The sequence below is a fragment of the Trichosurus vulpecula genome, chromosome 7 (genome assembly GCF_011100635.1).
Source record: "Trichosurus vulpecula isolate mTriVul1 chromosome 7, mTriVul1.pri, whole genome shotgun sequence".
NCBI classification, from domain to species: domain Eukaryota; kingdom Metazoa; phylum Chordata; class Mammalia; order Diprotodontia; family Phalangeridae; genus Trichosurus; species Trichosurus vulpecula.
Genome location: NC_050579.1, coordinates 246420017 through 246436588, shown reverse-complemented (window position 1 = coordinate 246436588; position 16572 = coordinate 246420017). Strand labels below are relative to the sequence as shown.

The 16572-nt window shown below is 40.0% G+C and overlaps 1 protein-coding gene across 1 annotated transcript in view; it reads left to right on the top strand.

Moving 5' to 3' along the window:
* LOC118856088 (adenylate cyclase type 10-like) overlaps window positions 1-16572 on the top strand; it is a 60267-nt gene that overhangs the window by 31610 nt on the left and 12085 nt on the right. The window contains 7 exon segments of the mRNA XM_036766165.1: window positions 3190-3343; window positions 3654-3843; window positions 4800-4886; window positions 9861-10132; window positions 10695-10835; window positions 11673-11791; window positions 15444-15716. Coding sequence (XP_036622060.1) covers window positions 3190-3343; window positions 3654-3843; window positions 4800-4886; window positions 9861-10132; window positions 10695-10835; window positions 11673-11791; window positions 15444-15716 — 1236 coding nt within the window.

The window sequence follows — 16572 nt, the reverse complement described above, 5'->3', positions numbered from 1 at the left end:
ATTACTTCATCTGAAAACTGATCATATCTTTTGATCATTTATATTGGAGAATGACTCATATTTTTATAAATTTGACTCAGTTTTTATATATGTTTGAGAAATGAGGCCTTTATCAGAGAAACTTACTTCAATTTTTTTTTTCACAATTACTGTTGCTAACTGTATTTCCCTTGATCCTACTTCTCTCCCTCTGTATCAGTAAGGCAATAATAACAGTGTAGATGATAATTGTCAAAAATGCCTGTGTAGTTCTGTATCGCAAAGTATACAAGACTCTCCACATAGAAGGTAGAGGTAAACCATTTATTCAGACACCAGAGAACCATATCCCACAAGCCATTTACCCAATTTATCAGAGCAGTAAAACATTCAATACATATTACATCACAACATGGAGCCTTGCCTTCCCAAAACCTCTCCGACCCCCTGCTGGGGTCTTCTGAAAAGCAAACTGACAGTACAGCTGAGTCAGCCTGTTCAGTTCTAACTATCACGATGGCGGTCATAAGCAGCCATAACCGCTCTCTCTCTGTGTCTGTCTCTCTCTTTCTGCCTGCATTTCCTGTGATATAACTTCCTTTTCCTGTCAGGAAGCTCCTCCTACCACATGTGACTTAGGCTTCCTGTGACATGGCCTACTTGGGTGGGAAAGATCTTCAAATCTAAATTGCTATTACGTCCTCCTCCCCTGCTTATTCTATTCTCTCTCTCCTTTAACCCTATCCCTCCTCAAAAGTGTTTTGCTTCTGACTACCCTCTCCCCCAATCTGCCCTCCCTTCTGTCACTGCCCCCCCTTCTCTTATCCCCTTCCCCTCCTACTTTCTTATAGGGTAAGATAGATTTCTATACCCAATTGAGTGTATATGTTATTCCCTCTTTGAGCCAATCTGATGAGCATAAGGTTCACTCACTCCCTCTCACCTTTCTACTATAAAAGCTTTTTCTTGACTCTTTTATGTGAGATAATTTACCCCATTCTACCTCTCCCTTTCTCTTTCTACCAGTACATTCTTCTTTCATCCTTTAATTTTATTTTTTAGATATCATCCCTTCATGTTCAACTCATACCTGTGCCTTCTGTCTATATATACTTCTTCTAACAATGCTAATTATGAGAAAGTTTTTATGAGTTATAAGTGTCATCTTTTAATGTAGGAATGTAAACAATTTAACTTTATTAAGTCCCTTATGATTTCCTTTCCTGTTTACCTTTGTATGTTTCTCTTGAGTCTTGTATTTGAAAGTCAGCTTTTCTATTCAGCTCTGGTCTTTTCATCAAGAGGGCTTGAAAGTCCTCTATCTCATCGAATGACCATTTTTTCCCCAAAGGATTATAATCAGTTTTTCAGGATAGGTCATTCTTGGTTGTAATCCTAGCTCCTTTGCCCTCCAGAATATCATATTCTAAGCCCTCTTATCCTTTAATGTAGAAGCTTCTAAATCTTGTGTTATCTTGATTGTGGTTCCACCATAGTTGAATTGTTTCTTTCTGGCTGCTTGCAATATTTTCTCCTTAACTTGGGAATTCTGGAATTTGGCTATAATATTTCTGGCATTTTTCATTTTGGAATCTTTTTCAGGAGGTGATCAGCGGATTCTTTCAATTTCTGTTTCACCCTCTGGTTCTAGAATATCAGGGCAATTTTCCTTGATGATTTCTTCAGAGGTAATGTCTAGACTCTCTTTTTGATAATGACTTTCAGGGAGTCCAATAATTTTTAAGTTATCTCTCCTGGATCTCTTTTCCAGATCAGTTCTTTTGTCAGTGAGATATTTCACATTTTTTATTCTTTTGTTTTATTCGTTTTATAGTTTCTTGAGTTCATATAAAGTCATCAGCTTCCACTTGCTCCATTCTAATTTTTAAGACATTATTTTCTTCAGTGAGCTTTTCAGCCTCCTTTTCCATTTGGCCTCGTCTGTTTTTAAGGTGTTATTTTCTTCAGTATTTTTTGTGTCTCTCCTTCACCAAGCTGTTGACTCATTTTTTCATGATTTTTTTGCATCACTCTTATTTCTCTTCCCAATTTTTCTTCTACCTCTCTTGATTGATTTTCAGAATCCTTTCCGAGCTCTTCCATGGCCTGAGATCAGTTCTTATTTTTCTTGGAGGCTTTGGATATAGGAACTTTGACTTTGTTGTCTTCTTCTGAGTGTGTGTTTTGATCTTCCTTGTGTTCCTGTTGTTTGCTCATTTCCCCAGCCCATTACTTGATTTTTAACTCTTTGCTAAAGTAGGGCTCTACTTCCAGCGTGGAGGGTGCACTCTCCCAAGCTAAAGAGTTTTTGTGCAGTTGTATGATGTAAGGAGAGGTGTTTAATACCCTCCTGGCCTGTGCTCTGGTCTGCGAATGACCACGAACACTCTCCACTGTGGCTGCAAGCTCTGCAACGCTAGTCCTCCTCCTCACCCTGTGACTGCACTGTGAGCCAGATCTGAGTATGGGCAAAGCAATAGAGTCCTGCCTTAGTGTTAGCAAAGAGATCCCTGTAATATCCTTCTTACCAGTTGTTGGGCACCCTTACCATCTGTGGGCTGAGAGCTCTGGAAGCAGCTGCTGCCACTGCTGATTCACTCCTAGGGCCTGCTCCTGGTTTCCTGGGGCTGTGCTGGCGCACACAATCCACTCTCAATGTGGTGCGGCAGACCTTTACTGCCAACCTCCCAAGTTGTCTTGGGCTGGAAATTTATTTTACTCTGTCTTTTTGTGGGTTCTGTTGCTCTAGAATTTGCTTAGAGTAATTTTTTAAAGGTATTTGGAGGGGTTTGAAGGACAGCTCAGGCAAGTCCCTGACTTTCTCCACCATCTTGGCTCCGTCCTCTGGTCCATAAACTTTAAAAAAAAATTTTGGGAATTCCATCTCAATATAATTGGTTTCCTTTGTAAGCCTATGTATTTTATTTTGTGTATTTAAAAACATCCCAACAAGGGGTCCATAGGCTTCTCCAGATGGCCACAGAGATCCATGAAGCAAAAATGTTAAGAACTGCTGTTCTAGAGTAACCCCTCAAACCACCTAATACACGTTAAGTTTGGAACAGACAAATTAAAAATAGCTTGCATTTTAAAGCCCTCAGTGGGCTTTCCAGGGACCATTATAAAGCCATCCTAAAATGCCATTCTATTAAATATTAAGTGAGCATTTTTTGTACAAGGCAAAAATGATAAGGGCTCTGTCTCTTTCAGGCCGAGAAAAAGAACTAGAAGCCTTTCAGATGGCCTTGCAGAAGTGTGTGCAGCAGAAGGAAGGGCAAGCAGTTCTATATGGAGGTGCAAAGGGCTATGGGAAAAGCCAGCTGTTAGCAGAAATAGACTACCTGGCTCAGAAGGAAGGGCACAGGTGAAGACTATTTCTCTTCTATCTTCTCTCTCTCTCTCTCTCTCTCTCTCTCTCTCTCTCTCTCTCTCTCTTCTCCCTCTCCTCTTACCCCCTTCCTCCCTCCCTTCCTTGCTTCCTCTCCCTCTCTCCCCCTGTCTCCCTCTCCATCCCCCTCTCTCTTTCTTCTCTCCTCTTCTCCTTCCCTCTCCTTTCATTCATGCTCTTACTTTCTCTCACACACACAATAAACCCCAAGCTCAGATCCTGGGCAGTTTACTGAATGACTTTTTTCTGTAATATGGAACTCAGTGGTAAACTACTATGTCAACAGGGTTTTGGCAGTGGAGCTGAAGAAAACAGATGCTGGACAGTGCTTCTATGCAATCCAGACACTTATGGCTATCTTCTTTGAGATTGACCGGTGCCCACCCCATGACCGTCAACGGCTCCTCCGTAGCCACCTTTGTGGGGTAGTAGAAGAACCACTTCATTGCATTTTCAATGACCTGTTCTTTGTGAAGGTGATGGAGGCAATAGCTTTTCTTGCTTAAATTGGTTGGATGGCTGATGTTGGTTCTTACTAATGACAGGATTTGGGATCGAATTGTCTTCCAATATCCTTTGGACTTTGCCTTCTAATCTGGTGTTCTTAGGCCATGGTGGTTTTTAAAGCATTGCTCCTTTCATGATCTTGTCTCAACCCTGACCAGTATATGTAGCTCTTATTAGCAACCTGACTCAGAAGTACAGTTCCTTAGTCCACAAATCCATTTTTTTCATGCCCTGACTTTACCAGTTTCACCAGCCTGTCTTGCACTGCATTCATAGGTAATATTATATCATGCATACTGGCAACCATTCATCATAGGGTTGGCCAGTCAGCCTGGAGCACTAACTTGTACTAGAGACATAGAGGAAGGAAGAAATCCATCTTGGCTTCTTAGCGTTACTCAGAAGCCTGTGCCAGTAGTTTTTTTTCCTTTGAGCACTCTGATATCCAAACCCAATCCTAGAATGCTAGAAGTGCCCAACTGGATCTTGAGCTGTACACTTCAGGAATAGTCTACAACCTTGAGTACGCAATGGTCTGTTCCATTAGGGATGGTCTTAGAAATCTAAAACTTGCATATTTCTCAAAGCAGTGGAAAGAACATTAGATTTGGAATCAGAAGGTTTGGATTCAATCCTAGCTTTGCTACAGAAGTCCTGTGTGACCTCGGGCAAGTCATTTGAACTTGTTTTGACTTTAGTTTCCTCATCTTTGGACTGAGGGGGTGCCATATTAGGTGATCACTTATGCCTTTTCTAAGTCTAAAATCCTATAAACTCTGTAAAGGAGTTCCCTTTCTCTGGTCCTTTGCCTATCAGAACTGAATATGCCCCAGCTGGTAGTTCCCTTTGGGTAGTCTATCTGTTTGAGTGTTACCAATTGGGTAGGTGCTTTAAATGGTAATTCTTGAATTATCTTTCTGGCCAGTTTCCCTTGTCCTTCATAGTTTCCCACATGGATGACCTAGACAGACAGAAGAAAATTAAAACCTGTTTGATCCAGTTGCTCCAGGAGGTGAGTACTTTTCTCATATGCAAAGAATTTTTTAAAATTTTTTTTATTTTTAAAATTTTTTTGAACATCTGCTTTTAAAACTTTGAGTTCTGGGGCAGCTAGGTGGCGCAGTGAGTAGAGCACCGGCCCTGGAGTCAGGAGGACCTGAGTTCAAATCCGGCCTCAGACACTTGACACTTGTCCTAGCTGTGTGACCTTGGGCAAGTCACTTAACCCCAATTACCCTGCCAAAAAGCCAAAAAAAAACCAAAAAAAAACCTTCCAGATTTTCTCCCCTCTTCCCTCCCCACCCACCCTCTCTAAGGCAAGCAATTCAACATAGGCCACATGTGTATCATTATGCAAAACCTTTCCACAATATTCATGTTGTGAAAGACTAACTATATTTTGCTCTCTCCTATCCTGTCCCCCTTTATTCGATTTTCTCCTTTGACCCTGTCCCTTTTCAAAAGTGTTTGCTTTTGATTACCTCCTCCCCATATCTGCCCTCCCTTTAATCATCCCCTCTTTTTATCCCCTTCCTCTTTCTTTCCCGTGGGGTAAGATACCCAATTGAGTGTGTATGTTATTCCCTCCTCAGGTCAAATCTGATGAGAGCAAGATTCACTCATTCCCCCTCACCTGCCCCCTCTTCCCTTCCTACAGAACTACTTTTTCTTGCCACTTTTATGTGAGATAATTTACCCCGTTCTATCTCTCCCTTTCTCCCTCTCTCAATATATTCCTCTCTCATCCCTTAATTTGATTTTATTTTTTTAGATATTATCCCTTCATATTCAACCTACCCTGTGCCTTCTGTCTCTCTGTATATGTATATTCCCTTTAGCTACCTTAATACTGAGGTCTCATGAATTATATACATCATCTTTCCCTGTAGGAATGTAAACAAAACAGTTCAATTTTAGTAAGTCCCTTATGATTTCTCTTTCTTGTTTACCTTTTCAGCTTCTCTTGATTCTTGAGTTTGAAAGTCAGATTTTCTATTCAGCTCTGGTCTTTTCACTGAGAAAGCTTGAAAGTCCTCTATTTTATTGAAAATCCATATTTTTCCTTGAAGCATTACACTCTGTTTTGCTGGGTAGGTGATTCTTGGTCTTAATCCTAGCTCCATTGACCTCCGGAATATCATATTCTAAGCCCTTTGATCCCTTAATGTAGAAGCTGTTAGATCTTGTGTTATCCTGATTGTGTTTCCACAATACTCAAATTGTTTCTGGCTTCTTGTACTATTTTCTCCTTGATCTGGGAGCTCTGAAATTTGGTGACAATATTCCTAGGAGTTTTCTTTTTGGGATCTTTTTGAAGAGGCGAGTGGTGGATTCTTTCAATTTCTATTTTACCCTCTGGCTTTAGAATATCAGGGCAGTTCTCCTTGATAATTTCTTGAAAGATGATATCTAGGCTCTTTTTTTGATCATGGCTTTCAGTTAGTCCAATAATTTTTAAATTATCTCTCCTGGATCTATTTTCCAGGTCAGCGGTTTTTCCGATGAGATATTTCACATTGTCTTCCATTTTTTCATTCTTTTGGTTCTGTTTTATAATATCTTGATTTCTCATAAAGTCACTAACTTCCACTTGCTCCAATCTAATTTTTAAGGTAGTATTTTCTTCAGTAGTCTTTTGGACCTCCTTTTCCATTTGGCTAATTCTGCCTCTCAAGGCATTCTTCTCCTCATTGGCTTTTTGGAGCTTTTTTTTTGCCATTTGAGTTAGTCTATTTTTAAGGTGTTATTTTCTTCAGTATTTTTTTGGGTCTCCTTTGCAAGTCATTGACTTGTTTTTCATGGTTTTCTTGCATCACTCTCATTCCTCTTCCTAATTTTTCCTCTACTTCTCTAACTTGCTTTTCCACATCCTTTTTGAGCTCTTTCATGGCCTGAGACCCATTCATATTTTTCTTGGAGGCTTTTGATGTAGGGTCCTTGACTTTGTTGAGTTTTTCTGGCTGTATATTTTGGTCTTCTTTGACACCAAAGAAAGATTCCAAAGTCTGAGTCTGAATCTGAGTCTGTTTTCACTGTCTGTTCATGTTCACAGCCAACTACTTGACCTTTGAGCTTTTTGTCAGGGTATGACTGCTTGTAGAGTAGAGAGTACTTTGTCCCAAGCTTGAAGGGCTGCGCTGCTGTTTTCAGAGCTACTTCTATGTAGCAAGCTCTGCCACACCAGAGCTCCTTCTCCCCCAAGAACCGCCAACCAGGATTGCAGCCCAGACCCAGGCAGGGCAAAGTAGGCTTTGCATTCCCTCTCTAATCCACTTCTTAATTCCTCCCACGAGGTGGGTCTGGGCCTGGAAGCAACTGCAGCTGTTGCTCTAGAAGCAGCCTCAGAGTTGTACCACCTCAGCTGCCCCTGGGGCTGGAGCTGACCGTGAACTCCTTTCACTCTGTCACAGCAGTTTTTTCCCACAAACCTGCTCTGTTTGGAGGGACCTGGGGGAGAGCTTAAGCAAGTCCTTGCTTTCCAGCTGCCATCTTGGCTCTGCCCCATATGCAAAGAATTCTATCCACATTTCAGCTTAATCATGATAAAGAACACTTTCAGTGTCTCACAAATATTATCACCTGCTTTGCCTACTTCCTGTGTTGACATTGCTATCTCTAATATTAATTTTAAATGTAAACCGTAGCCCCATAGGAACTCAAAATATGCATGGAAACTGAGACACTTCATCAAAGGAATGGGAGGCAGAAAGATAGGAAGTTTAAGAAGGATGGCCACTTTGCTTACTTAAAGTGTTATTTCCCTCATTCTGAGATACGGTGTTCATTCCCAACACGTTCCTGTTTTCTTTGTAAGCACCAAAAATGTCCCTAATTATGGTAGTAAGTAGGGAACCAAACCATAAATTTTGGAATTAAACAGAACAAAGAACCTTTGACATTATCTCCTAAGACCCTTGAAAGTGACCAGAAACCCCCTACTGAATCTTTACCACAATCTCTATCTCCTCATCCTCAACCTGCTTTAAAAAAGCTCTCTCATCTTTTCTTATACCACAGTCATTTCCCCTATAGTCCATTCTGCCATATATAACCCTCTCTTATAAAAAGAAAGGAGTTAATTTTCTGAAACCAATTGACTCCATCTGATATAGTATGCAATATTTCCACATCAGCAGCCTCCTGCCTACCTACTGAGATGAGGGAAATATGATTAAATATTTTTTTTCTTACTCAGCATTCCAAATAAGTTTTAAAAATTACTTAATCTAACAAACATTTAAACCCTTACTATGTACAGGGCACCCGTTAGGTCCTTGTCGCTGTAAAGGCAAAATCATTGTGTGTAGCATATGTTGTACTGGGAGGATACAATATAAACACAAATAAGTACATATAAAGTAATTTTAAGAAAAATAATTTTAATAACAGGAAAGGTTTCATGTAGAAGGTGTCACCTGGGTTATGATGAGAAAGAAGCTAAGGAAATTTATGAGACACAGGTGAGCAGGGAATATAATCACTCAGTCTTATTATAGGTTTTTTGTTTAATGACTAGTAAGTAATAGGGCAGCACTGTTTTCTAAGCTCATTTCATTGCAAATGTTTAATATGAGTTAAATATCGTATGGATTAGTCTGGGAACAAAATGATCATTTGTAACATTGTGTCAGGAGGGGAAAGTATTCCCAGCTCCAAACTAACAAGCATTTCACAATGCAGCTTGTTTGAAAGATGAAGACTGTTAGTGATGCAAGGAAAGGACAGTATGACAGGAAATAACTGTAAAAAATAAAAAACATCATTAAAACTCTTTAAAAGTTGGAGACTACCTTTCCACAGGTCTTCAGTTTGAATTAGCTCTCTAGATTGTTCGGTTTAATTTGCCTTTGAACAACTTTGGTCTGAGTGCTAATAGAAAATTAATATTTAAATTGAATTCCATATAACGTTCAGCAAATCATAGCAATTCTTTCCAGTTTTTTTCCTGTTCAAATTGCTGTGTATTAAAAGTATGAGTACAAAAACACAGAGACAAGGTAAAGTTGTTTTGGTGTTGCCTGTTATTCTGATTTATCTACACATTTGTGTTTCACTTCCATTATTGCAGAAATTGAGAGTTATTGGGTAATTTATATGCCAAGTTTTCTACTTGCAAAATATCTCCTTTTTTGCATGACCACTGGATGTGATTACCCAAGCAGCAGTGTGTGTGGGACTCTGCTTTGGAACAAACTAAGTTTTTGGTAGATCAAGAAATGTTTTAAAACATTTGTCCTATCTTAATAGACAACATCTTTCCAGTTTTTTCACATATCTTAGACATTTTTTTACATTTGAGTAATATTTGCAACCCAGAAGAAAATAACAGCGTATTTTCTATTCCAAAAATTTCTTTAGCAAGTAAATATGGGAGCCATATGTAAAGGCAGTCAGGAGAAGTAGAAAACTGACTTTAGAGTCAGGAAGACCTGATTTCAAGTCCTTTCTATTCTCATGTACTGGCTTTGTAACCCTGAGCCTAACTATTTAACTTCTCAGTGCCCATTTTCCCCAGACCGTTCTCTAAGACTATAATTTGCAAAGCAATTGCTGATGTGCTCATTAGAAGTTCCTATACCAATTAAGTCACAGTATATGTAAAACAAATGTTAAGTTAAATATTAGCTGGACATAGAATACATTTCTTTTTTTTATAATTAAGATTTTTTATTTTTAGTTTACAACACTCAGTTCCACATAACTTTGAGTTCCAGATTTTCTCACCCGCCCCTTCCCCAGGACAGCATGGAATCTGATATATCTTCTACATATAACTTCACGTAGAATACATTTCTAAGAGCCCTGCCCTGTGCTGAACTGGTCTTAAGCACATTGGTGATGGATAAATGAATCTATTGACTTTCCAAACTTTAAAAATAGTGGTTTTCAAATGAGTTAATAGTATGAAATTCCCAATAGGCGTAGAAATTTGGAGGTTATGTGTCTAATTTAGAAATCTTTGTTCTTTCTTTGCGGTTGTTTTAAGGCAGTGAAGGAAGAATCACTGATTTTCCTCATTGATGAGGCCCAGTACATGGACATAGCCTCTTGGGAGTTTTTGGTGACATTGCTCTCCAGTGCTCCTGTTGTCATGGTGATGGCCCTATCGTCAACACCTGCCATATGTAATTTGGCACAGAATTTCATGCAAAGCCCCCAAGCTGCCTACGTGACTCTGCCAGTACTCGACCCTCCCTCACTGCTGGAGATGGTGTGTCAGTATCTGGGGGTGGTGAGCATCCCCCGAGAGCTGCAGATGTGAGTGGCCAAGACCATAATACTATAAGGGAGTAGGTCCAGGTTTCCCTTACACAGGGAATGGGAAGAGTACTGTTAATGGTAGTGGATTTAATGACAAATTAGTACCTGGACCACAAGGGAACCACCATGGCTGCTTGTCTATAGAAAAGCTTAAATATATATGTAATCAACTTTTGATATATGTGTGGGATCATATTTTGAGTTGTCTGTAGGTAGTCCAGCTTCTCCCCTGCCCCCAGGACCCCTTCTTAGGGACTACTATTTTATTAATAATATAATACAGATAAAATTAGGAAAATCAATCTTCTCATAATATTGCTTAACATTTATATAGCCCTTTAAACCTTTAGAAAATCATATGCATTGCAAAGCTAAAAAGAAATTATTTCTTATAAATTATCTACTATTTTAAATCCTCTTTGCAATTGCTGTTCTTTGTCAGTGCTGATTATATACCTGTCAGTCTAACAAAGGAAGATTAGCATCTAACTGTGAACCAGCCTTAAGTGCGCTTCACATGGTCTTCTTTAGTCAGCCCCCCACATTTCTCTCTTTGCAGCTACTTTCTCCACAGGAGCTTTGGTGTACCCCTCTACTGTGAGGTCCTGCTCCAGAACCTCCTTTCCAGGGAGGTGCTGCTCTTTCACGTCCTACAGAAAGAGGAAGAGGAGGACCGCAAATGGGAGATGCTTACCAGTAAGTTTAATTACTTCCTACAGGTACTTAGCATGCCTAACCTGCTGGAATCTCTTTCCCAGGAGCAGACCATTCCACCACTTCTACCTTATAGGGCAGATGCTTTTTCTTAATGATAATTAGGGTTTCTTTCATGGAATAATAGGCTGTTTCTTCCCAGGCCTCTTAGCAGTTCCCTCATTCAAGGTATTTTTAAGTTCATCTGATGGCAACATCTAATACCAATGGCTTGTTTGACCAGACAACAGAGGGTGCAATATACATAAACAAAATCAACAAAAATATTGGCAGCACATAGTTAAAGCAAGGAGCTTTCATAAAAGGTGACAGATTTTGCTAGTTCAGATTTTGGGTTGAATAAATTAAAGCATACTTAATAAAACTATGATATAAAGAAATGGAGGGATATAGTAAGGTGAACAGAAAGAAGGAGGTTGTTCCATATATATATGTGTGTGTAGTATACATACACATATATGGAACAGCCTATAAATACATATATATACACACATATAATACATGAAAATGGTATATGTATATCACATGTGTATATATGTATGTGTATGTATCTATCTGTGTTTGTGTATATGTATATATGAATGAATGACAGCCAAAGTCTTGGAGGCAAAAGAATAAGGAACTAGTGGGAAGAGCCATAAAAAGTCATTGTGTTTGACAAAGATACAGATTCATTATTGTTAGCAAATAAAGACAGGGAAGGTGGAGGTAGTTAATTTTAACTTAGATTCCCTCTGTCTTCATCCTGTATCTTTTGATTTGAAACCAAAATTATTGAGCAATGGTATTTTCCATAGGCCATCTTCTCTCTCTCCATAGCCAGTGCCACCAAATCAACAATGTATAAGGTTTTCCCCACCAGCTCTGAAGAGGAGCTTTACATCTGTACTGTGAAGGAGGATGTGAATCTGGATACACTCTTTCTTCCATCTTTGTTAAAAGGTGAGTCTTCTGTAGACCCCTGATTTCAGAAGTCTTTGCCCATCATTAGCTTTCTGTATGACCTGAGGCAGGTCATTTAAAATCTTTTATCTTCACTTTCTTTTTTACCTTCACTGAGCTGAGAGAGGAATCTCACTTCTTTTTTTTTCATTTTTATTTATTTAATATTTTTAGTTTTCAGCATCGATTTTAACAAGAGTTTGAATTACAAGTTTTCTCCCCATTTCTACCCTCCCGCCACTCCAAGATGGCAGATATTCTGGTTGCCCCATTCCCCAGTCAGCCCTCCCTTCTGTCACCCCACTCCATACCCCCCCATCCCCTTTTCCCTTACTTTCTTGTAGGGCAAGATAGATTTCTATGCCCCATTGCCTGTATATCTTATTTCCTAGTTGCATGCAAAAACTTTTTTTTTGAACATCTGTTTTTAAAACTTTGAGCTCTAAATTCTCTCCCCTCATACCTCCCCACCCACCCTCCCTAAGAAGGCAAGCAATTCAACACAGGCCACATGCATATCATTATGTAAAACCCTTCCACAGTACTCGTGTTGTGAGAAACTAACTATATTTTGCCCCTTTGTATCCTATCCCCCTTTATTCAGTTTTCTACCTTTACCCTGTCCCTTTTTGAAAGTGTTTGTTTTTGATTACCTCCTCCCCCTATCTGTCCTCCATTCTGTTGTGCCCTTTTTTTATCTCCTCCCTTCTTCTTTCCTGTGGAGTAAGATACCCAATTGAGTGTGTATGTTATTCCCTCCTCAGGTCAGATCCGATGAGAGCAAGATTCACTCATTCCCCCTCACCTGCCCCCTCTTCCCTTCCTACAGAACTACTTTTTCTTGCCACTTTTATGTGAGATAATTTACCCCGTTCTATCTCTCCCTTTCTCCCTCTCTCAATATATTCCTCTCTCATCCCTTAATTTGATTTTATTTTTTTAGATATTATCCCTTCATATTCAACTCACCCTGTGCCCTCTGTGTCTCTCTATATGTATATTCCCTTCAGCTACCCTAATACTGAGGTCTCATGAATTATATATATCATCTTTCCCTGTAGGAATGTAAACAAAACAGTTCAACTTTAGTAAGTCCCTTATGATTTCTCTTTCTTGTTTACCTTTTCAGCTTCTCTTGATTCTTGAGTTTGAAAGTCAGATTTTCTATTCAGCTCTGGTCTTTTCACTGAGAAAGCTTGAAAGTCTTCTATTTTATTGAAAATCCATATTTTTCCTTGACACATTATACCCTGTTTTGCTGGGTAGGTGATTCTTGGTTTTAATCCTAGCTCCATCGACCTCCAGAATATCATATTCTAAGCCCTTTGATCCCTTAATGTAGAAGCTGTTAGATCTTGTGTTATCCTGATTGTGTTTCCACAATACTCAAATTGTTTCTGGCTCCTTGTACTATTTTCTCCTTGATCTGGGAGCTCTGGAATTTGGTGACAATATTCCTAGGAGTTTTCTTTTTGGGATCTTTTTGTTTTTTGTTTTTTTTAATTTTTTAATTTATTTTTAGTTTACAACAGATGGTTCTACATAATTTTGAGTTCCAGGTCCCCCCCTCCTCCTTCCCCCTCCCTCCCCAAGACGGCATGGAATCTCATATAACTACCACGAATGACTTCACATTGAATTAATTTTTACACTAGTCAAGCTGCGGAGAAGAATTACGACCAATGGAATGAATAATGAGAAAGAAGAAACAGAACCAAAAAGAAAAAAAACAACCCAAAAACAAAAACAAAAGAGAAGAGAAAAAGGCGAGCATGAAGTGTGCCTCAATCTGCATTCAAATTTCATAGTTCTTTCTCTGGATGTAGATAGCATTCTCCATCATGAGTCCTTTGGAGTTATGCCTGCACCTTGTGTTGCTGAGAAGAGCGAAGTCTGTCAGGGTTGATCATCACAGAATCCATATATCTGTGGTTGTGTACAGCGTTCTCCTGGCTCTGCTGAGTTCACTCAGCATTATGTCGTGTAGGTTTTTCCAGGTTGCCACGAAGTCCGCATCATCCCCATTTCTTATGGCACAATGGTATTCCACTACCTTCATATACCACAGCTTGTTCAGCCATTCCCCAATTGATGGGCATCCCTTTGATTTCCAATTCTTGGCTACCACAAAAAGAGTTACTATAAATATCCTTGTACATATGGGTCCTTTTCCCACTTGTGTGATTTCTTTGGGATACAACCCTAGAAGTGGTATTGCTGGGTCAAAGGGTATCAACATTCCTGTGGCCCTTTGGGCATAGTTCCAAATTACTCTCCAAAATGGCTGGATCAGCTCTTGGGATCTTTTTGAAGAGGCGATTGGGGGATTCTTTCAATTTCTATTTTACCCTCTGGCTCTAGAATATCAGGGCAGTTCTCCTTGATAATTTCTTGAAAGATGATATCTAGGTTCTTTTTTTGATCATGGCTTTCAGTTAGTCCAACAATTTTTAAATTATCTCTCCTGGATCTATTTTCCAGGTCAGTGGTTTTTCCAATGAGATATTTCACATTGTCTTCCATTTTTTCATTCCTTTGGTTCCATTTGGCTAATTCTGCCTTTCAAGGCATTGTTCTCCTCATTGGCTTTTTGGAGCTTTTTTGCCATTTGAGTTAGTCTATTTTTAAGGTGTTATTTTCTTCAGCATTTTTTGGGTCTCCTTTAGCAAGTCATTGACTTATTTTTCATGGTTTTCTTGCATCACTCTCATTTCTCTTCCCAGTTTTTCTTCTACTTCTCTAACTTGCTTTTCCAAATCCTTTTTGAGCTCTTAAATGGCCTGAGAACAGTTCATGTTTTTCTTGGAGGCTTTTGATGTAGGCTCTTTGACTTTGTTCACTTCTTCTTGCTGTATGTATTGGTCTTCTTTGACACCAAAGAAAGATTCCAAAGTCTGAGTCTGAATCTGAGTCTGTTTTCGCTGCCTGGCCATGTTCCCAGTCAACTTACTTGACCTTTGAGCTTTTTGTATGGTAGAGAGTACTTTGTCCCAAGCTTGAAGGGCTGTGCTGTTGTTTTCAGAGCTATTTCTACACAGCAAGCTCTATCACACCAGCGGTACTCCTCCCCCAAGAATCCCCAACCCGGTCCGGACTCAGATCTAAACTGGTTCTGCGTTCCCACTCAGATCCACCACTTAATTCCTCCCACCAGGTGGGCCTGGGGCCAGAAGCAACTGCAGCTGTAGTTCTGTAGCTGCACCACCTCCGCTGCTCCTGGGGTGGTAGCCAAACTGCAAACTCCTTTCACTCTGTCCCAGCAGCTTTTACCACTAACCTTCTCTGTTGTCTTTGGTGTTTGTGGGTTGAGAAGTCTGGTAACAGCTCACTGATTCAGGGCTCTAGGACCTGCGGCTTCTGGTCTGGTTGGTCCAGGCATGGCCCATGCAGGGCTCTGCTCCGCTGTGTTCCCAGCTCTGTTACCCCGCGCCCATCCAGGCTGTCCTGGGCTGGAGCCTTACTTCCCTCTGCTATTTCGTGGGTTCTGCAGTTCTAGAATTTGTTCACAGCCATTTTTATAGGTGTTTGGAGGGACCTGGTGGGGAGCTCACGCAAGTCTCTGCTTTCCAGCCGCCATCTAGGAATCTTACTTCTAAGAGAAATACGTAATGAAATTGGCTAAATATATTCTTATTGATTTCTTTTTTTATAGAAATAGCAGTCATCCAACTGGATGGGCTAAGCCCTGCACAACAAATGTTGGTCAAGTGTGCGGCCATCATTGGACATAGGTTTCCCACAGACCTTCTGCAACGCCTCCTGCCTGGATGGACCAAGAAGAAGATGCAGCAGGTGTTAAGGTCTCTTATGGAGTCCCAGGTGCTTTGCTTTGTTGACAAAAGCCAAGAGACTACACCTGGGTCGGCTCTGACTCCCTGTTCAATCCCGCTGATCACCCAAGCAGAAAAGCAGAAGGGGGAGTTAGGTGAGCAAAGGCTGCTGCTTGATTCTCAGTCCTGGAAATGGTTTCAAATGAGGGCTCCTATATTGACTTGGGAGTGCAAAGCCTCGTGCTGAGCAAAGCATGGAAATATTAAAGAAGGAGACATCAATCTAAGGTTTTCAAAGGGAAGACAGAAAAAAAGTGAAAGAGATATGAATGCAGGCAAGAAAACACTCATAGGCCCGCCCCGTTTGACGGCATTGTTTAGCTAATGTCATATTTTTGAAAAACCAATTAAGCATATTAAGTAGGGTGTGCTATAAGCCGAACTAATATTTAATCCTATTTGAGTTGTTCCTGATGTGTCTCATGCCTAGAATGCCCTTGCTGCCCCTTGAATTACTAGCTTGTTTAAAAAATAACAACTCGTGTCCTCCAGGGATGGTTTGGTGATTCTTGTCAACAGCAGCCTTCCTTTAATGTCTGGTAACATTTTGTTGGCTCCTCTATGAAACATTTAAGGATTACGCTATCTGCGTATGTGTCATTTCCTCCTACTAGAATGTTCAATATCAGTATCAATATGGATATGTATAATGATTTAGAAATTCAAATGTATATAACCCTTTGTTTTGTAAAGCATGTTCCTCATACTTGTGAGCAAGTAGTGATGTGAAGAAACTGTGGTTTGTGGAGATAAGTGACCTACCCAAGGTCACATAACTCATATGCATCCTAGCCGGGTGTCTCACCTTCAGGCCTAGTGCACTTTCTACCTCATAACCCTGCTTCCTAAGGAGTTCTTTGGAGTTTATCAGTTGTGTTTTCTCTTTCTACTTTTTCCTATTCCCTTCTTTTTGCTAGGAATGGGCAGCATCACTTTGAGATAAATACAAAA